The sequence below is a fragment of the Gobio gobio genome (assembly GCF_949357685.1).
Source record: "Gobio gobio genome assembly, chromosome: 8".
Lineage (NCBI taxonomy): Eukaryota > Metazoa > Chordata > Actinopteri > Cypriniformes > Gobionidae > Gobio > Gobio gobio.
Window position 1 is genome coordinate 8,405,844 of NC_137114.1, and position 26,767 is coordinate 8,432,610.

Below are 26,767 nucleotides of genomic sequence, written 5' to 3' on the forward strand. Positions count from 1 at the left end.
TGATGGGGTGTGTTGTGCTCTCTCAGGGGCTCATGTGTGCTGGGGCAGGGCTGATGGGGTGTGTTGTGCTCTCTCAGGGGCTCATGTGTGCTGGGGCGGGGCTGATGGGGTGTGTTGTGCTCTCTCAGGGGCTCATGTGTGCTGGGGCAGGGCTGATGGGGTGTGTTGTGCTCTCTCAGGGGCTCATGTGCGCTGGGGCAGGGCTGATGGGGTGTGTTGTGCTCTCTCAGGGGCTCATGTGTGCTGGGGCAGGGCTGATGGGGTGTGTTGTGCTCTCTCAGGGGCTCATGTGCGCTGGGGCAGGGCTGATGGGGTGTGTTGTGCTCTCTCAGGGGCTCATGTGTGCTGGGGCGGGGCTGATGGGGTGTGTTGTGCTCTCTCAGGGGCTCATGTGTGCTGGGGCGGGGCTGATGGGGTGTGTTGTGCTCTCTCAGGGGCTCATGTGTGCTGGGGCAGGGCTGATGGGGTGTGTTGTGCTCTCTCAGGGGCTCATGTGTGCTGGGGCAGGGCTGATGGGGTGTGTTGTGCTCTCTCAGGGGCTCATGTGTGCTGGGGCAGGGCTGATGGGGTGTGTTGTGCTCTCTCAGGGGCTCATGTGTGCTGGGGCAGGGCTGATGGGGTGTGTTGTGCTCTCTCAGGGGCTCATGTGTGCTGGGGCAGGGCTGATGGGGTGTGTTGTGCTCTCTCAGGGGCTCATGTGTGCTGGGGCGGGGCTGATGGGGTGTGTTGTGCTCTCTCAGGGGCTCATGTGTGCTGGGGCAGGGCTGATGGGGTGTGTTGTGCTCTCTCAGGGGCTCATGTGTGCTGGGGCAGGGCTGATGGGGTGTGTTGTGCTCTCTCAGGGGCTCATGTGTGCTGGGGCAGGGCTGATGGGGTGTGTTGTGCTCTCTCAGGGGCTCATGTGTGCTGGGGCGGGGCTGATGGGGTGTGTTGTGCTCTCTCAGGGGCTCATGTGCGCTGGGGCGGGGCTGATGGGGTGTGTTGTGCTCTCTCAGGCGAGTACGCGGGGTTCGACGAGTCCCAGCCCACAGCTCAGTCCGGAGGGAAGGGCACGGTGATCCGCATGCTGAAGGAGCAGCACGGCTTCCAGCACGTGGTGATGATCGGAGACGGGGCCACGGATCTCGAGGCCTGTCCTCCTGCGGTGAGTTCTCCACCATCTGCATCGCAATCCCCACAAAAACATGAGGAGAAGGAGAAAATGTAGGAGTGCATTTAGAAACTTTAGGGGTGCAACTATTTCTGCACACTAACAGATTTTGTGTTATTTTAGTATCACTGAGATATTATATCGGGTTTTTTTTAAACAATTATTTGAAGTGTAATTTGATGTGTTTAGTGTGCCATTGTAATGCATGGAGGGGTGGGGTTTATGAGCTATACCGGGACCGGCCACCGGGGGGCGATAGAGGCGCGGAGGCTTCAGTTTCTGACAGGAGTGCCACAGGCTTGCTTTCCACCAATAGGAGGCACAGCTAGGGATGGGCATTCTTCCAAAAAAATATTGTATTCGAATATTTTGGCTCATAAAAAATAAATATTCGAATATTCAAATGACATTATTTTGAGAACTAGGAAGACGTTTTTTTATTTATTATTATTCATCAAACTTTGATTAGGTAAAATGCACAGCAAGCTGACGTTATATCTTTCAGTTTTTATGTGTAAACAAAAAATAAATATAGGCCTGAGGAACAAAAGCATTATAAGCTCAAAACACTAATAAAGCAGAGATCGGCAGTTATCGTGCAGAACGTACACGAGTCAGAATATGGTTATCGTGTTTATATAGTTTATAGTTTAGATGGACAGCCGGCCTCACCTGGGGTTTGGATTTCATGCGATTTCTCAAACTCCCTTTCATTAATTTGTTTTATCAAAAGTAACTCCATTTTGTAAGATAATTTTCAATGTTCATCTGTGTAATTCCAAACATTGCGAGGCAGTCGACGACATTATGATCAGATACACTCAACTTATCACGCTCCACAGCGCCACCCAGTGGGTTTAGTTATAACAGAGCTTTAGAGGGATTAATCATAGATTCACGCCATTTACGGGCAGCAAAGCAATACAGTAAAATTCAAATAGTATTTTTATTTTTTTGAATATTAATCACAGATCGAATAATCGAATATTAATTACAGATCGGATATTCATTACAGATCGAATAATCGAATATTAATCACAGATCGGATATTCGAATGATAATTACAGATCGAATATTCATTACAGATTGAATATTCGAATAATCGAATATTCATTACAGATCGGATATTCGAATGATAATTACAGATCAAATATTCATTACAGATTGAATATTAATTACAGATCGAATATTCAAATAATCGAATATTAATTATAGATCGAAAATTCAAATTATCAAATATTAATTACAGGCACACCCCTAGTCAAAGCATTGCAGAGATACAGCCTCAAGACTCATTTCGGCATCATGCCTCAACTTGAGGCCATTTCACATCGGACGCGTAACGAAAAAGCGAAGCGGAAAAACAAATATTTCGTGTGCGAATAGTTCGCGACTTCGCGTCAAAACCATTCACATCAGCCGCGACGCGAGTTTTCGACGTCTGTGACGTTTCAGAGCTCCAACATTCCCAAACATTTGCGGCGACAGCTGAGAAAACACGGACACTTCATCATCCAGTGAAGACGAGCTTCTCATTTTCTTTAAAAGACAGAGAAGAAGGTTTTGGGTGCACCCAGTCTTAAAGAACAGAGTCTGAAGGGGAGTATCATGCTAATCTTCTACAGGAGCTAAAACTTTATCATGGCCGGTTCCACACTTATTTCAAATGTCCGTGGGACAATTTGTGGAGCTCGAGAGAGACAGTAGCAGCGCATCTGACGAGACAAACACACACTTCAGGAACCAATCGATCCGGAGCAGCTGTTTCCAGTTGAGTCACAATGTAAACATTTAAGTGCCACAGTCGTACTGATGGAAACACATTCACTTTCTATAGTCGCAGACACAATTGGGTTAGAAAAAATTCAACGAGTTTTAACTCAAAAGGTTATGTTATCGTTGTCTGTAGCCTACAGTGGGCAAACACATCTGCATCTGTACACCTGTACAGCTGTAATCTCATGAGAAATGCCATACCTGCCAAAGGTTAGTGTTGATTGAATAGCTAATGACATCAACTGGACATTTCGTGACCCAAACAGCTGATCAAAAAAATAAAACCATTGCGCAAATTACTCGCGCGTCAAAACCGTGTCCAGTGTGAAAGGACCTTTAGTCGCAGCGCCATACGAAAACGGTTAGGGTTAACTTATGGTCGGCACAGTCTGAAGATGATATGATTCCATTTTGGTGAAAATCGGACAAACGGTCTAGGACGAGTTTGAAAAATTAGGTTTTTAACAAATAACAAGATGGAGGACAGGAAGTTTTGCCTTGGTCGCGCGCCGCTAACATAATCGAGAGCAAAGCGTCATTATCGTAAAATATCAAAATAATCCTTCGTTATCGCTTTCAAACTAGTAACATACACAAACATTATTACTTTAATTTAACATGAATAGTTAGTGTGCTTTATAACAGAGCCTCGACGGGTGCGGGATTATGTCCCCAAAAGATCCGCAGTCACAGCGCAGTGATTACCACACATCTGAACTATAAAAAACCCAGACAATTACACTTGCAACAAATACATATACTTAATGTGTATTAACCTAACACTTAACAAATGCTTAACATAAGCCTAAAAATGCTAAATAACGAGTCATTATTTGTGTTATAGGAGTTCTTTTCAAGCACAAACGTAACAAAACATTTGAAGTAAAACATTTGAAAAAAAGTAATTTATACAGTATAAACTTGTGAAAAATGAAAGTATTAAATATTTGTTTTATTCATCATATCATATTTGTTGTTTTATTTTTGTAATGTGTTTTTGTTAAGTCATGTTATAATAGTTTTGTGATTTACTGATTACTATTGACTGTTTTCATTGTTTGTGTGTTTTGATTTTGCGGGTGCAGTGAATTGTATTAAAACCAGACCAAAAATCGTAAGAATCAAACTAAGTCATAATAATGTTAATAATAATACAGGGAGCCCACAACAAAAACAGGGACAATATTTTTTAATTTTGTAGTCGTTGTTGTTTAATTAATTGATAACAAATGAGATTTTAGTGATATTTTGACCACTCAAATAGTTTCCATTTAAGAAATCTGGTCACCTTAAGATAAAGGGCTCATCTTACCCCACTCTCCCCTACTTGACCTCTTGCGATGTGTAGTTGACCTGCTGTCCTGTCCTTCCCAGAGCGCGTTCATTGGCTTCGGGGGGAATGTGGTGCGGCAGCAGGTGAAGGAGAAGGCCTCGTGGTACGTCTCGAGTTTCGGGGAGCTGCTCAAAGAGCTGGAGAAGATCTAGTGTGTGCCTTGCAGAGTTTTTAATGTCCACATGTTTTAGAGTTTATGACTGAAATGGTGTTTGTATAGAGAGCATAGTGCAATCTGTGATGAAACTGGACTGATTATTTGAACACTAACTCTACATCAGGGGTGTCCAATCCTGATCATGGAGGGCCACTGTCCTGCAGAGTTTAGCTCCAACCCCAATGAAACACTCCTGAACCAGCCAATCAAGATCTTATTAGAGAGACTGAGAAACTGAGGAGAGCTGGAGCTAAACTCCAGGACGGCGTTTGGACACCCCTGGTCTACGTCTACAACACATGATGATGATGGTCAACACATAATAAAACAAAAGTAACAGCTGTTGGGCGTCTTTCATCTGTGTGGACACGACACCACGTGGAGTAGAATGATCATTTATGTTTTATTGAGTTGATTTGAAACATCTTGTGCTGTTAGATCTCAGCAGAATCAGCGTACAGTAGATGCGCATGCCGCACAGAAAACTACATCAGTCCATCAGTGAGGAGCAGAGCTGGAGACGTTTCACACCAGAAACTGAACACAAATAAAATAACGCAACTAAAAAACGAACTCTAAAAAAAGAAAGTTTAGCTTTTGCACACAACCCCGTCCCCAGTGAGGCTGTTCCAGTCCCAGTACAAAGTGATTTTTGGACTCTTAGCAACAAACATTATGTTGATTCATCTCATAATTAGCCTTAAATCCTCTCCATGTGGGGGTTTATATTTACAGCGGATAAATATGCAAATAATAGATCGCAATATTCAATTCATCAAGTGTGTAAAGCATTCATACATGCCGTTTGTTTTGAAATATTGAGAATCAAAGATTTAATTACCCAGCACACTGGAAAGGGTTAACGCTCGCCAGTGTGTGTGGCGATTCAATGCACTTCACATCCCTTAAATACAGCCACACACTTTATTGAACAGATCTGTGTGTGAGTGTGTGTCAGTGGAACAACCAGATTTTAGAAATGCCTAATGCAAGACATCTGAAGTGCAGTAACAGCCTTCATTCACACCAATTCAATTTGGTTAGCTGGTGCAACTTTTGGACAGTGTTTCGGATCAGGAGTGTGTGTAGTTGGTTGGCATCATCATCTTGAGGACAGAGAAAGGTCTGGCCTTCAGCTCACGGGGACGATCTGCTGACGCATCACTGCAGCGGAGACGCCTTCAGTGGGATCATGATCCTGGACTCCATGTGCTGGATGAGGGGCACTGAAAACAGATTCAACATTACAACGGACCAGTCAGCGGTAAGCAGCAATAAAATAAAATAACATTAGTTGAATGACACAATTTTACTTTCATGGTGTTTTCGAATAGCACGTCCAGAACACACAAGTAGACATCAAAATGTAAAAAAGCTGCTGTTTTCTATTCAGTAAAGATAAATGCCAAGTCAAAAAGCATCACACTTTAAAGTGGTCATGAACTGGCTTTTTAAAAACATTTTATACTGTTGTCTGAGGTCAACTTATGACTTTTGCGTGGTTTTTACATCCAGAAACATAATGAATAATAGGCTATTTTCTGCCCTGGTTTTGAGGCTCTCTCCTGGAACGCTCTGTTTTTATGGGAGTGCTGCACTGAAGACTTGGAAGTAAACACCCACAGCTATGATTGGATAAGATTTGCATATTTTAATGAGCTTCAGCTCCCCTGTCAGTGAAAGCGTGTGGGGAAAACGCAACCGGAATGAATCTCCCACAGGGCTCAGAACACAATGATTTATCTCTCATCCACCCACGATTGATTGGAATGGTTTTTTTTTATTACTTGGCCTGATCAATAAATACAAGCATGAACTGAGCCTTTAAGTCAAGAGAGTTATTTCACTATTTAAGATAGCCCGTCTGAAAAACACAGCCCCGGGACGTTGGGCTTTGCGAGCACATGTCCGAGTCTGATCCCGAATCACAATGAATCAACAAAACCTCAAATAACGGATTCTTCAGCCTGTGACAGCGTGCTAAGGTATGTTCAGTTAGACATGTACACACAATCAATGCAATACTATCATATATATATAAACATGTTTTACTCACATTAGTCTGTTGCTTCATTCATTCACGTAATCTCATCCTGTCTGCAAATCCAGTCTCTTGTTTACAAACGAATCCGTGGTTAAATGAAGGATGCGAGCTAGATATTCATAAAAATAAAGTTCATCCATGCATTCATAATATTGGAATCTGAATGAAGCGTATGTGTTATGTTTATTGATTAGAAGTGTGATGCGGTTTGGCTCTATGTAGGCCTATATCATCTCAGGCACGAGTCGGTGGGCAGGGCTACAGAAGCAGGCGTACATATTTTACCACACGACGACGACAACGACGACGTTTTTAGCTCTGAAACGTACAGGATATTCTTATATTACCATGACCTTTTATATATCAAAAGCTCAAGGGAAAGTTGATTTCTCAGTTCATGACCCCTTTAAATGACTAGTCTACTTTATATAGTGTTTACCGGTGTAATAGACGACTTCGTCCCAGCCCTCGTGCTGCCAGGCGGCGTTCCTCGTGTCCTCTCTGGACTGCAGGTCCTTGTACGCTGGAACAAACAGACCAAAGCAATGATCTCTGACACTGGAATCAAGATCAATGATGGCAGTCTGTGGACATTCATACCCCAGAGGTGATGGACCATGTAGAGGTCTCCTATCTGAGAGAAGAAGCCGCAGACGGCCTCATGGTTGTGCTGCCGGTAGCCGATAGCTCGCGCCCTGAGGAACGGGATCAAGCATCACAATTACACATCTCTTCATGAAGACAAGAGAGAAGCCAACCGCTGACCAGAGCTCCATTTCAACCAAGAACGACACACTGTCAATCAAGCCGATCGTCGGCTCTCGATGTAAATAGTCCTCTTGTGGACAGATTATGCCTCGATTATTACTATTGATCATCAGGGCTTGACATCCACTCTAGCTAATGGTTTTACAAAGTTACTAGCCACAATTTTGGCATCGATACCATATGGAAAATCTGCCATATGGGTATTTTTAATATCTTCTCCTAATTTGGTTTATTAGGCGTCTGTCACTTTAAGACCTGAGGCACGGATCCATTACACGGTTACACATGCGTTTTCTTTCTCAGCTGTTCACGTTCACTTAAAACAGAACTGACTGTGTTTACGTGAATACTCACCAAGACCAGCATATTGACATTATGCTGTGTGTGTTTGACTGTTTAAGAGCATTTAGCAGTGAAAAAGAGCTCAGTTTAGTGCTGAGAGGCGGCTTCATGTGCGCACACTTTGAATGTGAGCACAAATGAGTGAAATGATGCGCAATACCCACAATCCCACTCCGAAATTCAAGCCCTGTAATGGTGCGTTCACACCAGACGCGAATGAAGCGTTTCGCTCGAGTGTTCAGTCAATGCAAAGACACGAATGTGCCGCGTTAACCAATCAGGAGCTTGCTCTAGTAGTGACAACAATGAGGACAAAATCATATGTGGATACCTGAGCTGTACGTACTCTATAGAAACAGGAATAAGAAGGATCTTGCTTGGAAGAAAGTGAGTGAGGAGGTCGGACAGTCTGGTATTTGTAGAAAATGCTCTTTACTCAATTTGAGCTCTACATCGGCTGATTTCAGGGGGATTTGGACACTTTTTGCCATTGAGAAGACTTGGAAAAAGTGTCCCAATCCCCCTGAATTCACCCTATAGACTACAAGCTAGTTAAAGCCGGCAGATTGAGCTTATTCAACGTATTTTAAAACAATCCATGTCAGCCATTTCCCAACGAGGCGAGCTGCTGGCAGAAGCTCCTCCCATGATGAGAACTCACGTCTGTTAGTGAAGTGAATGTCACGCGCGAGTGAACTCGAACTGTTCAAGCGTCCAACTACCCGTGAATAGCGTGATTTATTCACGTCTGGTGTGAACGCACATAACAGTGACAATATTCATCGGGAGCAAATGAAGCGAGTGAGTGGAGGCGGGTGTGTGTGTCAGAGAGAGAGAGAGAGAGACGCTGGTATATCGTGTGTGTGTTCTGAGTAGTGGAAGAGTTTCAGATATTTCAGTATCAATATGTAGCGTGAATATTTTTACAACACTACATTGCACTTAGTTTATCATTTCACAGGCCTTTTTAAAAGACTACAATTGAAAAAAAAGGACTCAAACCTCGCATTGGGGATTTGTTGCTCTTTCCAGTATCACTTTAGTTTAGGGTCCAATTCTCACTATTAACTGCTCATTACAGGTTTAATGAAGGAACATTTAAGACCTTTTTAAGTTCACTTACATCAAATTAAATAGATGTAATCCGGCGGAGGGAGGAGTCTCCCCCAGTGATAGAGATAGTCTAGAGCTAGACTGTATTAGATGTTGGATTGTGTTGACGTCTAATAAGAGTTTATAAAAACAAAGTGAGGAGATGGGGTGCTAAAATAAAAACGGTCAACAAAAGAAGGTAAATCTGCAGTATATATACAGCTCTTATCATTGATTAAATCCATTAGCTTGATGTTAGTGCTGGGCGGTATGACCAAAAATTTATATCACGGTATTTTTCTAAATTATATCGGTTTCACGGTATATGACGGTATTTTTTCCCCTATGCATGAAAGGGTGTTAATCACATTTTCTACTGATTAAAGAGGAAATACTGCAGGAGATTGACTAGAATGCCCTGTTTTACTGTCATGACGAGTGAATATTGTAGAAAAATTCCACACTAGAGTTAATAGGTCTACAGGTTAACAAAATGATGCTGTGGAGAGACAACAAACAATAAAACAGACCTGCAACACGTTTAGAATCATACTTACAGACACCTGAATATTAAAAGTTGAGTTGAGGGCACCTTAAGCATTTTAAAAATCTAACCCTATATAACAACAAACTGCCAAAACGAAGAGAAATGAGGATATTAGCAATACATTTAACAAGACTCTCGGAACGAATGACACACATCAGTTTAACACAGAAAGAATAAAGCAGTGACATTTCAAAGAAGAATGGGCCAAAAAGTAAGTTTATTTATTAACTTACATCGTCTTTTGAATAATCCATCGTGTCAGCGCGTTCGTGATCAGACATAGGTTATCAGTGTAATCAGTGCATACATTTCATTTAAATAAGACGTGATGAAATATGCGCGCATACACACTTCTGGTTCATGTCTAGAGCACTAGAGTTTTTGAAATATGTCCATAAAAATTTTAAACGCACTCGCTCCGGTCTATATCAGTGCTATATGATCCATGTGGTGAGCGTTGTTAAACTCATCGCAGCGCTCCGTGCAGAAACCGCGCTCTCTCGCGCGCCGCGTGTAGTTTGAATTCTCAACAATAATCAAGGGCTGAATCCGACATCGCTCCCATAACGTCAAATATAGCATTATTTGGAGGGCACAGCGTTTTGTAGTGGTGTCCGAAACCTTAGTGGACGTTATTGAGTGCACTCATTCTATCCCATTGCACCGCAATAACGAGTGTACAGCCGATGTACACACAACGGTTGTCCGACTTCACGCACGTTTTCATTCACTCCTTCAAATAAAGTGATTACGTAGGGAATAGTGAATGAGAGTATAGGATACAGCCATAGGCTGTGCTGTAATGCGATCTCAACTGTGCTCTCAACTGCTCTTACTACAGTGCATCAATGAAATGGGTCCCCTCTCAAACGATGACGCGCTGCGCCGCGTTCCGAACGTTGTTTAAGCGACATATACCGGTATTGCGGTATCATCAAAATTCATATCATAAAGAAAATTAATACCGGTATTCGGTCTGTACCGGTATACCGCCCAGCACTACTTGATGTGCTCCACTCGTGTTTAATTAGGTTCAATTATCTGAGCGTGCTCCTCCCGAAATGTGTTAATAAAACATCACTTAAAGAAAAAGTAAGGAATGAATTGAAGGGAACAGAACACGTCAATATGTTCTCTAAATGTAAATGTCCAAGCACACAATGAGTTGAGCGACACTTCAAACGGTTGAAAATACAACGTCCAACAGATCTCCATAACTAAATTATTATTATTATTTTTTACAACCAATAGCTTAAAGATTGAGATCTTGGTCGTTTTAAAAATCTTGTGAAAGTGATTTATGATCAAAACAAGAACAATAATATTAGAGAGTAATATTTTCATACCCACTGATGGATATTTGTTCTTGTTTTGATCATAAACTCTTAATTTTGTTCAATTCTTCAGAAAACAAGACTTAATCTCTTCATTTTACATCTCAAGTAAATGTGTCTTGATTTAAGGATGTTTAGATATTTGTGCTGGAAAACTAAAATTTTGCAGTGCATGCAATTTAATTTAGGCCCCTTGACATCTGTTTATATATATTTATATATATAGGGAGAGAGATGAGTTTATTGTGTTTTTTCTACTCTTTCCTGGAATATTTTGAATGAAATGGGAAAGATTTCTGTCCATCCATTGACAGCCTAAGCAACTTTGACGCTTCAGAAAGTTCATAAAGAGATCCTAAAACTGATCCATAAGAATCGAGCGGATTATTCCACATTTCCTGAAGACACTCGATGGCTTTATATGATGGACGGAAGTCTTACGGGTTTGGAGCAACATGAGGGTGAGGACATTTTTGGGCGAACTGTCCCTTTATTTTCCTTTCCTCCAAAATTTGACAAATTCCGTGACATTTTGCATTATACAGTAGATTCAATTTTTATGAGTGGATTCTGCGGTTCTGCCCATGCATCGCAGAAATGTAATGCCATGATCGTGAATTTAAGACTTTCTGCTCCAATTTAAGACAATTTGACCTTCCACAATTTAAGGCCTTAAAAATAAGACCCGCGAAAACCCTTATTAGCATACATACTAAAAGTTATTGTCTGTTTATTAGTACTCATAAAGCACATATTAATGCCTCATTCTGCATGACCCTATTCTACAGCCCTTAAATCAGGGACCCCCAAATATGATGAGCGTTTTATGAGGGACCCCCTTCCTAAAATCCATCTATATTTGAATGTATAAAACAACATAATAGAGATAAATAGTAAGTGTGACATTATAAATACAACATATTGTTTCCAAACTGAAATTGGCTATACTTAATGTTGGATGTATAAACCTGAAGAAGAACATTTTCAATTAAAGATTATTTGTAGAAGCAACTTTCCCAATAAATGTATGTAAGCAGTTACAGCCCCAGTGAGCGAGATAAAGGGGACTATAGTGAGAAAAACTCACTAGCAAACATAGAAAGTATGTATACGGCAAGAAAGGAGAGACATTTTTAAAAAATGAAATGGTTTGATTGTTCGGTAGACTATTTTGATTTGTCTTTTTATTCTGTGAAATTTTTGAATTTCAAGGGTATGAAAACCCCTGCATTAAATCACCCAACACCTAAACTTAACCACTACCTTACTAACTATTCATATGCAGTAATTATGAGTTTATTGAGGCAAAAGTCATAGTTAATAGTGAGAATTGGACCCTAAATTAAAGGGTGACCATTTTTCTTATTGTACCGAAAATCAGTGACCCCAAAACACTGGCAAAAATGCTTTTCTTACTTAGTATTTTTGTCTTGTTTTCAGTCCAAATATCTCAAAAATCTTACATTAAGAAGCATTTACTAGACAAGCAAAAGTTGTCGTCTCGTTTTGGGGGAAAATAACTCAAGGGAGTTTTTGCTTAAAATAAGCAAAATATTCTTGTTTTCTGTTTGAATTCAGATTGTTTTGCTAACCCCATTGGCAGATTATGTGTGAAATGTCTGACCAAGTTCTGTCCCTCATGTACAGCAGATATCTTCATAAGCAGGATTTAAAGTATTGTTTCCATATGAGCTGAAAGCTCTGTAATGATGAATGATGATTCCTCCAATGGGTGGGAGGGGATAAGCCGGTTCATCAGCATGGACAGGTTATGCTAGAGGAGCTTGTGTTCTTACCAGTAGTTGCCCCACTCAATCATGGTCCCGGGCTGCAAGAGAACAGACAGAAAGAGACGCTGTGACAACTCTGCCATCACACAGATGGACCAGGACACACACACACACACACACACACACACACACACACACACACACACACAGATGGACCAGGACACACACACACACACACAGATGGATCAGGACACACACACACACACACACACACACAGATGGACCAGGACACACACACACACACACACACACAGATGGACCAGGACACACACACACACACACACACACACACACACAGATGGACCAGGACACACACACACACACACACACACACACACACACACACACACACACACACACACACACACACACACACACACACACACACACACACACACACACACACACATGGACCAGGACACACACACACACACACACACACACACACACACACACACACACACACACACACACACACACACACACACACACACACAGATGGACCAGGACACACACACACACACACACACACAGATGGACCAGGACACACACACACACACACACACACACACACACAGATGGACCAGGACACACACACACACACACACACACACACACACACACACAGATGGACCAGGACACACACACACACACACACACACACACACACACACACACACACACACAGATGGACCAGGACACACACACACACACACACAGATGGACCAGGACACACACACACACACACACACACAGATGGACCAGGACACACACACACACACACACACACACACACACACACACACACACACACACACACAGATGGACCAGGACACACACACACACACACACACGGACCAGGACACACACACACACACACACACACACACAGATGGACCAGGACACACACATACACACAGATGGACCAGGACACACACACACACACACACACACACAGACACACACACACACACACACAGATGGACCAGGACACACACACAGACACACACACACACACAGATGGACCAGGACACACACACACACACACACACACACACAGACACACACACACACACACACAGATGGACCAGGACACACACACACACACACACACACACAGATGGACCAGGACACACACACACACACAGATGGACCAGGACACACACACACACACAGATGGACCAGGACACACACACACACACACACACACACAGACACACACACACACACACACACAGATGGACCAGGACACACACACACACACACACACACACACACAGATGGACCAGGACACACACAGCAAAGAGTAGAGAAGCCCAAGAGGCGAAACTCTGATATTATTCTATGTAAAAGATTAACTGTCTTTAGAAATGTTCATTTATTATTTTATTTATTTATTTATTTTTCCAAATCATATATATGGTGATGTTCACTAATTTCAAAATCAACATTTGAATAAATATCTTATTACTGTGTGTCTGCCTATATATTATTTCATGAATTTCTGTTATTCATATGACAAGGAAATTGCATAATAGAACATAAATATTGATAGATTAAAGGTTTGCAGTAATGTTATAGTTGTCTCTTTGCAGATGTAAGTGGTGGGCTAATGAAGCTGAAGTACTACAGGAATGCTCTAGAAGAACGATGAGGTACTGCAGCAGCTTCACAACACTATAGCGGCATCACAGAAGTGTGTTATGTTCTGTAATGCCTCTAATATCCTAGAGCCGCTATAGTGTTTCTAGAGTAGTCTTATAGTACTATAGTAATATTTTATCCCAGAACACTACTTTCCTAAGGGTAACACATAGACGTAACATTTTCTGTCATTTCACGTCGGTCATCCTCATTAATGTATTGTAAATTGTTTTCATATTTAGATATGACGGCCAGAAAAAATTAAGTTATGTTAAGTTTAAAGTTCTGAAAGTTTAAAGTTTGAATTGTTGAAATTGAGGTTTGGGACAGCAAGGGAACACATTTCCATCATGATTTACCACAATGCTAGCATGATTTAGCAGGATGCTAATATGCTTTGACACATTGCTAACATAATTTTGCATGTTTTATTAGTATTAATTACTGTTGCTAACATAATTCACCATGTTGTTATGAATTAACATTTATGTGTTGTTAACATGATTTAGTATTTTGCTAGAATGTTTTTTAACACGAATTAACATGTTGCTAGAATGTTTTAATATGATTTAGCATGTTGCTAATAATTTAACAAGTTGTTAACATGTTTTAACATGTTTTACCTTTAAATGCCGCTAGCATTATTGAACATTTTGTTAGCATGTTTAGCATTAATTTACATGTTGCTTAAATGTTTTAGCATGATGACATTAATTAGCATGTTGTTAACATGTTTTAACATGATGGCATTAATTAGCATGTTGTTAACATGTTTTAACACTTTACCTTTAATTAGCATGCCGCTAGCACAATTTAACATTTTGTTAACATGTTTTAGCATGAATTAACATGTTGCTTAAATGTTTTAGCATGATGGCATTAATTAGTATGTTGTTAACATGTTTTAGCATGATGGCATTAGTTAGTATGTTGTTAACATGTTTTAGCATGATGGCATTAGTTAGTATGTTGTTAACATGTTTTAGCATGATGGCATTAGTTAGTATGTTGATAACATGTTTTAGCATGTTACTAACGTGATTTAGCATTTTGATAAAATTTTTAACCTGTTAACATGAATTAACATGTTGTTAGCATGTTTTAGCATGTTTGATAACATGTTTTTTTAATGTTGCTAACATTTAATTAGCAGGATGCTAATATTCTTTGACACATTGCTAACATTAATTTGATAGCATGATTTAACATGTTTTGCTAGTATTAATTACTGTTGCTAACATGAATTAGTATGTTGCTAGCATTATTTACCATGTTGTTATGACATTTATGTCATGTTGTTAACATGATTTAACATTTTGCTAGAATGTTTTAATATGATTTAGCATGTTGCTTATAATTTAACAAGTTGTTAACGTGTTTTAACACGTTACCTTTAATTAGCATGCCGCTAGCATAATTGAACATTTTGTTAACATGTTTTAACCTGTTAACATGAATTAACATGTTGTTAGCATGTTTAAGCATGTTTGATAACATGTTTTTTCATGTTGCTTACATGAATTAGCAGGATGCTAATATGCTTTAACACATTGCTAACATGATTTTGCATGTCGCTAGCATGATTTAACATGTTTTGCTAGTATTAATTACTGTTGCTAACATTAATTAGTATGTTGCTAGCATAATTTACCATGTTGTTATGAATTAACATTTATGTTTCTAGCATGATTTAGTATGTTGTTAACATGACTTAGCATTTTGCTAGCATGTTTTTTAACACAAATTAACATGTTGCTAGAATGTTTTAATATGATTTAGCATGCCGCTAGCATAATTTAACATTTTGTTAACATGTTTTAGGATGAATTAACATGTTGCTTAAATGTCTTAGCATGATGACATAAATTAGCATGTTTTAACATGTTACTAACGTGATTTTGCATTTTGATAACATTTTTAACATGTTAACATGAATTAGCATGTTGCTAGCATGTTTTGGCATGAATGAACATGTTTTGCTAACATGATTTGACATTTCCTAGCATGTTTTATGATGAATTACCTTGTTATTAACATGTTTTAACATTAATTAATGTTGCTAACATAATTTGACATTCTGCTAACATGTTTTACCACTCTGCTAACAAGATTTGCATGTCGCTAGCATTATTTAACATGTTTTGCTAGTATTAATTACTGTTGCTAACATGAATTAGTATTTTGCTAGCATAATTATCATGTTGTTATGAATTAACATTTATGTTATGTTGTTAACATGATTTAGCATTTTGCTAGCATGTTTTTTATATGAATTAACATGTTGCTAGAATGTTTTAATATGATTTAGCATGTTGCTAATAATTTAACAAGTTGTTAACATGTTTTAACAGGTTACCATTAATTAGCACGCCGCTAACATAATTTAACATTTTGTTAACATGTTTTAGAATTAACATGTTGCTTAAATGTTGGAATAAATTAGCATGTTAACATGTTTTAACATATTACTAACGTGATTTAGCATGTTGATAACATTTTTAACATGTATTAACATGTTGCTAGCATGTTTTGGCATGAATTTACATGTTTTGCTAACATGATTTGACATTTTCCGAGCACGTTTTATCATGAATTACCTTGTTATTAACATGTTTTAACATTAATTAACGTTGCTAACATGATTTGACATTCTGCCAACATGTTTTACCACTCCGCTAGCATGATTTTGCATGTTGTTAGCATGAATTAACATTCTGTTAGTACGATTTAACATTTAAGATAGTATAAATGACTTTGTTTTAACATGTTGCTAGCACGTTTGAGCATGAATTAGTATGTTTTAACACATTGCTAGCATGTCCTAAGCTAGTTACTTGGCTTTGTTAGCTGAAATACTCTCCTAGGGTTATTGTATTCAAGTTTCGACCCCCTCAATGAAAGACTGATGGGCAAGTTTGGTCCCAAAAGTGTCTGTTCCAAACTTAGAGATATTTCGTTTTTTAGCTGTATTGCTCAATGGTGACCCAGACAATAACTAGCACACATGCCGTTGAGAGACTAGCGCAAAGGCGTCTTGAAAGACGTGTCACACACACACACACACACACACACACACACACACACACACACACACACACACACATCCCCGCGGTGTGTTTAGACTCACTCTCAGCTGGTAGGAGCGCAGCTCGTATATGTTGGGTCCATCTCTGGGCACGGGCTCATTCCAGAAGCTGAACTCCAGCAAGAGCTGATTCCTGCGGGACAGGAGCATCTTACCCCTCTCATTCCTGTACTCCAGGAACTCCTATTATTAGAAACATCATATTCAGTGTAACAGGAAGTAAAAACCCCAAACTGACTAATAACAATAACTTCTAAACCTACTGTGAGCGACGAGGTTGCTAATCAATAGTATTTTGATTAAAACCATCAGCCTGCATTATTCTACATCGTTTAACAGCAGAATGTTTTGTGAAAAACTACATTACCCATGATGCTGTGCAGACAATTCCCGCCAAAAGATCTCGTTAGCTCCGCCCACTCCCCCTCCGCTCTCAAAATACTTTAATATTTGAATATATAAATGTGCCAATTAACTTTAAATATATTGTTATATGATTCTCCTCACAGCTGGTGGGTTTGGTTCATGGCTTATAACGCTATACAACAGTTCTTTCTGGTGCTCTGTGATTTAATTTAGTTTAAATCCAGTTAAACAGCGCTGACTTAATCAATACTAAAGTGCAAATCAGCCGATTCAGTTAAAATACTTCTCAAACAACAATTCACCAACATTTATCATGTGTTTACTGTGGAAACACTAACTAACCGTGGTCATTTGTCAGAAATGTGGGTTAATATCTCATTGTATTTCATTTGTAATGTAGACATGTATTAAATGAGTAATTAAGGCCAAATTGCAGACTATTTTTGTCGTAAACTTGCAGTTTTGTGCATTTGTATTCATATGTTTATAAACTAAATACCATAAAGCCATTCTAGATATAGAAATATATATATATTTTAAACTTTTTGCCTTGTGTGCACTGCAAAAAATGCTGTCATTTAGTATTTTTGTCTTGTTTCTAGTCTAAATATATCAAAAAATTATTAAATCAAGATGCGTTTACGAGATAAGTTAAATGACATTAGATATTTTTTCTTGTTTTCTGGAAAATAAAATGAAATTGAAGTGAGTTTTTGGTTAAAACAAGCAAATATATCTGCCAATGGGGATTGTTTGGAATATTGCTTCAGTCCCAAACAGAAACAAGATTATTTTTTTAATCCATTGGCAAATAATTTATTTTTTTTAAGCAAAAACTCAGTTCATTTAGATTTTTTCCCCCAGGAATCAAGAAAAAATATGTAATTTTCCTTAGTAAAAGCATCTTTATTTAAGAATTTTTAGATATTTGGACTGGAAAAAAGTCAAGTCAGAAAAGCATGTTTTGCAGTGTGGTTTTACCTAAATAGAGCACTTATTAAATTTAAATAAGAATAGAGTTCTAACTCGGTAATAATATTTAAATTTTACCCATTAAAACTTTTTGGTTGATGAAAGTTCAGATATTGTTAAATATCTATACATTTCCTGTGTCCTATCTCAAGCCACTCTACTGTCAGCTCAAGCTTTTGTCAAATCTGTCATGTTTCCAAGAAACAAAACATGTCATATATATATAAAATAGAAAAGGTATGTCCACAACATCGAATCTGGCCCCCTTTAAAAAATAGTTTGGACACCCCTGCTCTACAGTAACAGCATAAACCAATAGCGTTTTATATAGGTAACATTTAAACATAACATCAAATATAACTACGTGTTTTTTGGGTGTGTTTGTGTTTAAATGACTGAAATAAGGTCTGTGCTGAACACAAGCTCACGACACTTTCACGCTTTATTCTCCGACATAAAACACACCAATATGACCCCATTCATGGTCTTTTGAAGCTGTTAAGTGTCTTGAAAAAGTGTCTAAATGGGACAACAGAGGCAGCCTCAGTCCTCAATGGACAAAACATGCAAGTATCATAAACTTGTGTTGATCACAGAGCTTGTTTTTCGCGAAAATCCAAAAGCCTATGGAAAGATCCTACTGGGTTTTAGTCGAGGGAACCAGTATGACTGCCGATTGGCCTACAAAGCGCCTGTGTGACATCCTTTATCCCCTAAATGTTCATTAGTTTGAACTTGTTCAGTCATCTGGCTAAAGGCCGCCTGCTAGCTTCTTGTTCACAGTAGCTTTGTGTTTAGCGAGTGAATAAATATTCAATATTTTGTGGCAAGTAGGCGTGTAATAAGCGGGATAATGCACATCCAGCCGGTGGTTATCGCAGGATAAACCCCTTCAGGGTGACAACACCCTTACTTTACACAACTATTCAACAAAACATGCCAGTTTTGCCACATATATTAACTCTAAACACTCTGCTGTGAGTATGAATGTAGTGTTGTTGGTGTATATTGGTGTAGTAATGATTACCTTGTTATTCTTCAGTTTACTCATGACTTCAGTCAGAGCTGGATATCCTCCTCTGTACCGCCACAAGTGCACTACACAGTGAACCAGAGGCAAGTGTTACAACGTGTCCGCGCTCACATAAACACACACATCTGACCATGAGCAGACACATCTCACTCATATATACAGTATGGAACACTTTCGTGACCTTCGACCCCAGAGCACTACATATAGGACACTATGAAATCCGCTTTATTTTTCCATTTTAATTTTGTTGAACTCCATTTTAATGGTTAAATTAAATGTTAATAATCAAAAAGCATGTCTAATTAATAGAATTTTAAAAAGAAACCATCAATTCATTAATTAAAGAAATAAAAAAATTCTTCAAATTTTAGTTTTTTTATTCCAGAAATGTAGTTTTTTAATTTTTCTGGCAATCAAATGAAGGCATAAAGCATTCATTTATCTTTTAATATTTCTTTTAATATCTTTTAATGAAATTAAACAACCCTTTATCTAAAAAAAAACCCAGTTTTTTATTATTATTATTAGTGTTATTAGTGTTATGATTACATTGAGACGTAGCTAAATTCTATATTTCAGTCACAATTTCAAGTTAAACCGGACTTTTATTTTGACGGGTTGCTGTGAAGGGCTTTGAGTTTCTGTGTGTTTATGATATGATGATAGGTTTTCTCAAATTAAACGATAAATACATTTCTCAAATAAAGTGACTCAGAGCGGCTCTGGAGATGAAGTTCCTGTCCTCATATAGTGGGGCGGCAGAGGCTGAAAACACTGTGTGTGTGTGTGTGTGTGTCAGCGTCATTCATTCACACAGACACACGCAGAACATGTAGGATTCTCAGTCAAATAGTCTTTTTGTGATTTATATTCACAGACTATTCGCAAATACCCCCTCTGGGGTTCTTCATTTATGGGTCACACTCAGGGCCTTCGGGTCATTTTTGATAAAAAGATTAAGATAAAAAAAGATTTGAGTGAGATCAATTAAATATATTTTTGTTCAATAATATTTTTTCTTTTTTGGTGTTTTGAGATAATTTTATGATTAATAATTAATATTTATGCTATAATTATGACCCATTTTTTCCCATTGAATATAATAAAAAAGCTTCATCGGAATGGTCCGAAACTTGGTGACTTTATTGGTACTTGGTATATGAACACCCAAAAATATTGGGGACAGGATTTGAAAAGTCTAAGTGGTCATAAAAAACAAAGTCACACTCAGGACCTTCGGGTCAAAAATGACCCCCATAGGAAATGAATGGGAAATTAGTTTTTTGTGCATACAATCTACAAATCAGCCAGGATGCAGAAAAAAAAGACTCAACAGTGAAGGAGTGAATCTCTAAAACATCAAGAGTGCAAAACAGACAAAAATAACCTCACACACACACACACACACTTATACACACAAAACACAAATTAACGCATTGCCATTCCAAAAGCGAATTGTTTTTGTGTGTGTGTGTGAGTTTTTTTTGTCTGTTTTGCACTTTTAGAGATTCACTCCTTCACTGTTGAGTCTTTTTTTTCCTGCATCCTGGCTGATTTGTTGATTGTATGCACAAAAAAACTCTATTTTCATATTTTTGCCAATTTCCCATTCATTTCCTATGGGGGTTATTTTTGACCCGAAGGTCCTGAGTGTGACTATTTTTTTTACGACCACTTTCAAATCCTGTCCCCAATTTTTTGGGGTGTTCATATACCAAGTACCAATAAAGTCACCAAGGTTCGGACCATTCCGATGAAGCTACGATTTTTAACATAAAAAAAAAAAGAAGATGAAGACCCCCAGAGGGTTAAGTGTACTGACCAGCATTTTATTTATTCATCAAACATTTGACAAATTCTGTTTTTATGACAGGATGTCGCATGGCAGAAATCATAGGGCCCTACACATACTGCAGAAACACAGAAACAGACTGCAGTGTGTGTGTGTGTGTGTGTGTGTGTTGCTGATGTCCTACCGGCCTGGTCCTGCTCGCCGTACCAGGTGTTCCACGTGCCCACCAGCTCACACGGGTAATGCTTGTCATTATGGATGGACGGCAGCACCTCATCACTGTGGAAACATTCACATTCACTGCAGTCAAACTTACAGTCATTATTATTCACATTACTGACAATAGCGAAGTTGTTTCTATTTGCTTTATTATAGCAACCGTCTTGATCCAAAGACAAAAAATCATTCGTAATCATTACAAAGAGTAAAGATCAAGCGTGTGTTCACTCGAATAGCTTGTTTTCCAGCACCTCATAAACAGGTAGGAAGCTTTTGTGGGCGTTCCCAGTCTATAGCTCTATAAGGTAGCAAATGAGCCGTTCCGCTGGGTCCTAAAGCCAGTGCTCTTCAGTGTGCATTCAGATACACATGTAGACATTGTAAAATCATTTTTTTATAAAAAATGTTATTAGATTTTTTAGGTCGTTCTGTGTGTACTGATGCATACTTCTTTTCATTCCTAATGCTGCGTTCACACCAGACGCGAATAGAGCGTCAAAATCGCGTCTGCCGCATCTAGTTTGCCGTGTTAACATTTTGAATCCATTCGCACGTCCACAGCGAATTGGACGCGCGTAGAAATCGAAGCGTTTGAAGCAAAATAGACAGGCGTTCAAGACGCTCCAGGAGAAATATGTCATAAAAAATATATCTTAAGCATTAATAGCCACACAAATGTGGTCCAGGCAACTCCTACATTATCTTCACTGCATGTATATTTAAATATCCTTAAAAAATAAAGTTATGAAACTTCTCTTTGCCCTCAGTCAAAACAATTTGGCAGACAACAAATTATAGATTCATGAGAGCAAAGATCGGCCGTTAGATCTACACAAGATGCACCATTACAGGACATCAGAGCCAGCGGTAAACTTTAGAAGGACTGGCCGAGGAAAGGCTGCTCTCGCCGGGGTTAATGAGCGCTGAGTGCCCGGTGATCGCCTGGATCTCACAACTCCAAAAACACAAGATTATTATTTTTTTTTTAAATAGGCGCTCTCTCTATAAATAAACCACCGATTTGAGCTTTAAACAACTACATTCTCACCTGGAAAAGTCTTAAAACTACATTTTGTGACACAATAGTAGTATTTTTAAATTATGCAGGGTTTCTCATCACGTGACTTTACCACGTGACGGCAGCGAGCAGGCTCCTGATTGGTTAACGCGCCGCGAATTGATGCAAAAAGTTCACATTTTTCAATTCGGGCGTCAGACGAAATTCGAATTCGCTTCAAACGCGTGAATGCACTAAAGCACCACTTGCATGTCATGTGCGTATCGCGCAAAAGACGCTCAATTCGCGTTGCACGAAACGCGCCTTCCGTGCCACAGGACCTCCAGACGTGCGTCAACACGCCTTTCCATTGACTTAAAGGGATAGTTCACCCAAAAACGAAAATGTGATGTTTTTCTGCTTACCCCTAAGGCATCCAAGATGTAGGTGTCTTCGTTTCTTCAGTAGAACACAAATGAAGATTTTTAACTCCAACATCCTGTGAGTGAGGTCAAAATATCGGCCGGGTCATAGATATATATACGTAGATTCCTCATTAGTGCCTGCATGGATCATGGCGTGGATCGCTCAAATGAGGAATCTACGTATATATATATCTATGACACGGCTGCTATTTGACCTCACTCACAGGAAGTGATGGCAGTCTGCAGAGCTGAAGCGTTCGTCTGATATGAGGTGATATATTTGCATAAATACCGTTGGGTTTCTCTCAGAAACCGATGGTTTCGTCTCTAAGACATCAATATGTTGTCACGAGCCGCAGGGTTTAATTTGAAGTTGTCTGTCCATGTTTTTTTTACTCTAATAGAATTTTACCCCATTGAAATGCATTATATGAGTGACACACAGCAACGGTTGAGTTAAAAATCTTCATTTGTGTTCTACTGAAGAAACGAAGACACCTACATCGTGGATGCCTTAGGGGTAAGCAGAAAAACATCACATTTTCGTTTTTGGGTGAACTCTCCCTTTAACATTGAAATCACTCGCTCCTGACGCTCTAATTGCGTTTGGTGTGAACACAGCATAAGGGGGTCAAATTGACCCGCGAGTGAAGGATGTTACTTTTTTACATTTCATTTTGTGTTTTCGTGGTTCAAGTACGACAAAAGTCTTGACACCAGAGTTTGTTTGACTCATCTTCTCAGGGGTTTGGTGCGCACCAGGGTTCAGACCACAGCGTTCTCACTTATTCAACTGAACCATCGCACCAGGACTCGCTTTAATCCAAACAAACATGCCAAGTTTTAAAACTGAATTTAAAGGATTAGTTGACTTTTAAAAACACTTTTGCTGATAATTTACTCATCCAAGATGTCCATGTCTTTATTTCTGCAGTCGAAAAGAAATGAAGGTTTTGGATGAAAACAGTCCAGGATTGTTCTCCATATAATGGACTTCAATGGGCTCCAAAATGACAGTTTCAGTGCAGCTTCAAAGGGCTTTAAACGACCCCAGATGATGAATAAGGGTCTGATCTAGCCAAACCATCAGTTTCTGTGAGAAACCCAGCAGTATTTATGCTGTTATTTTACCTCTTATCAGACGAACGCGATCATCTCTGAGCTCAGCCATAACTTCCGGAAAGTGAGGTCAAATACGAGCGTGGTCATAGATATATCGATCGTAGATGCCTCATTAGCACCAGCACGGATCAGTAGAATGAGGCATCTATTATCGATATATCTATGACCAGGCTCATATTTTGACCTCACTTAGCGGAAGTTATGGCGGAGCTCAGAGATGATCACGTTCGTCTGATAAGAGGTAAAATAACAGCATAAATACTGCTGGGTTTCTCTCAGAAACTGATGGTTTGTCCCTTATTCATCATCTGGGGTCGTTTAAAGCTGCACTGAAACTGAACCGTTTGGAGCCCATTGAAGTCCATTATATGGAGAAAAATCCTGGACTGTTTTCATCCAAAACCTTAATTTCTTTTCGACTGCAGAAAGAAAGACATGGACATCTTGGATGACATGAGGGTGAGTAAATTATCAGCAAAAGTTTATTTAAAAGTGAACTAATCCTTTAAGACACGCATAGACCCTGGTGAAGAAGAGACGAGCCGACGTACATGCATACGTAAAACACCGGCGCCATTCAGACACGTTTGTGTTTGGCTTGAGCGTGTGATTGATCAGTTCATCTCAAGCCGTGAGACGCGAGTCTTATCGAGGTCTTCGTGTCGCATTGCAGACGCAAACACTCGAGGAATGGGCTTTAGCGGATTCCAGTCAGAGCAGCTGCCAATCACAGACAGGAATAGACGTTCGCTCTGAACTTCAGCAGTCAAACCCCTTCAGACTGAAGAAGTCAAAAACAGCCGGATTCACGTCATTAACACCAAACAGCCGGATCATTCATGAGAGGAAGCCTGACTTACCAGAGTTTGTTGTACGCCTCCAGACACTCAGGCTTCACGTTGTGAACTACAACACAACGACACACACATGTGAGTCAATAAACACACAGAGATGTTGTACAGCGGAGGGCAAACACACACACAGCACGACTTACACTGTATTTTGTATAAGTTGTTGTCCTCTTTCTTGGCCAACAGATGGGAGTGAGCGTCTTTCCTGGGATCCACCTTCCGCACAAACAGGGATTTGAACCAGCTGTCCTCCCGATGCCGGTTAGTAGATGCTGACAGACCCCTGGAACAGGACAATATGTGCATTTGGTAAACGTATACAATATGCATACACAGATTAGGATGTTGCATTGCATTATGAAACTATATGCAACTGTCAGTAATTGTGGTTGCATGAGTTTCTAATACAGTGCATGTTACTATTACAACCTGTCATTAACCAGTGCATGAATAAAATGAAACTCCACCAAATCTACACACTGTGTTTACCATAAACACACACGTGATGGGCAGCCGAGTTATCATGACCTTGAGCAGCAGCTCCAGCGCGCGCTCGAGCGCCTCTGTTATTAATGCAGAGACCCATAACAGCTGAGCTGATACTTTAAAATCAAGTAATTCGTGAAGTTTTACATCTCCCAATGCCTTCTAGAGTAATCACGCCTTTACTAAAGCGCCGCGGCGTTTCTAAACCCGCGTGCACACGCGGCGAGCGCGCGCTAAACGTCTAATCACGCAGATTTATAACGTGTGATTGAGATAAACCGGCTGACCTGATAACAGCAGTAACGTGTCCTTTCGCCCGGCCCGTGTTTCTAGCCTGATACAGGCCTGAGCAGGAGGTCTGAAGGACTCTGGTCGCCATCTTCCACTGATAGGACACAAACAGCCGGAGAGGAAGGAGTTAAACCGCCGCACTGCAGCAGCGCCGCCGCGAGGGGGCGCGCGAGTCACGAGCACGAGCGGCAGGCAGGGGTCGCCATGGAGCCGGGGTTTGTTTTTTATTTCTTTTTTTAATTTTATCCTTCCTTCCTTTAGCATTGAGACGAATCTCTTCTTCCAGTTCTGTTTATTTTGATAAATACAAGTTCATTAAAATATATGTTATGAAAAAATATTATGAGAAATATATTTTACAAATACAGAAATACTATAGTATATTATAGTAAAATTACTATAGTATAGTGTAGTAAATACTACAATTTACAGTAGTATCTTTACTATAGTATGGTTCAAAAACACTATCGTGTTTACTGCCTACTATCTATAGTATTTTTTCATGTAAGTCATTTTAAAAAGTAAAGATTCTGAAAACATTGAAGGAGATCACATAATAAGTTAATATAGATTTACAGTAGTAATTATAAATGATAATTTATTATATGATATTTATATTTCTTTTTTAAATATGATGTATTCATTGTAAATATGGTGATTATGTCTAAGGTGGACACCAAATTTAATATATGATTATATGATATTTACCATCTCTCATGTCAACACATGGAAAAAATCAGCCGGCTGTTTATTATCATGTTAATTATTGTGTCTTTTACACCAAATATCATAAGTTTATATATTCATCTGTTATTGAAAAACTGTTGCTTTAATTACCTTAAACTCAAAATCATTAAGAAGAACTTTGCCTCAAAATATAGTCAATCATTTTATCGATCTTCATTTTCTACTTAAATCTACAACATTTTTTAAAAACATTAAATATTAGATCAAATTAGCGCAGAATCAACTGTTTCTGTGTGATCGTGTCAAGGGTCAGACACATTTCCATCTTGAAAAGTGGATGTTTTGGAAAGTTTTTGTGCCATCTTGTGTTTTAGAGGAAAATTATTATTTTCAAACAAATAAACTATTTGTCATTATTTCATAATGTTTGCACTCGACCTAGTCAACCAATTTAAAGTGCAAAG

The 26,767-nt window shown here is 39.3% G+C and overlaps 2 protein-coding genes across 2 annotated transcripts in view; one reads left to right on the forward strand and one right to left on the reverse strand.

Annotated features, from left to right (window-relative positions):
* psph (phosphoserine phosphatase) overlaps nucleotides 1–4,758 on the forward strand; it is a 10,679-nt gene extending 5,921 nt beyond the window's left edge. The window contains exons 5-6 of the mRNA XM_079824559.1: nucleotides 996–1,144; nucleotides 4,301–4,758. Coding sequence (XP_079680685.1) covers nucleotides 996–1,144; nucleotides 4,301–4,411 — 260 coding nt within the window. The 3' untranslated portion in view covers nucleotides 4,412–4,758. The remainder of the gene's footprint in view (nucleotides 1–995; nucleotides 1,145–4,300) is intronic.
* Nucleotides 4,759–4,800: 42 nt separating this feature from the next.
* nipsnap2 (nipsnap homolog 2) lies at nucleotides 4,801–25,769 on the reverse strand. The gene is made up of 10 exons (XM_079824558.1): nucleotides 25,613–25,769; nucleotides 24,983–25,122; nucleotides 24,849–24,894; nucleotides 21,410–21,504; nucleotides 19,428–19,498; nucleotides 17,105–17,245; nucleotides 12,340–12,371; nucleotides 7,061–7,155; nucleotides 6,900–6,983; nucleotides 4,801–5,642 (listed from the first exon to the last, which is right to left on the reverse strand). The coding sequence occupies exons 1-10, from the start codon at nucleotides 25,702–25,704 to the stop codon at nucleotides 5,578–5,580; spliced, it is 861 nt and encodes a 286-aa protein (XP_079680684.1). The 5' UTR covers nucleotides 25,705–25,769; the 3' UTR covers nucleotides 4,801–5,577.
* Nucleotides 25,770–26,767: the final 998 nt, after the last annotated feature.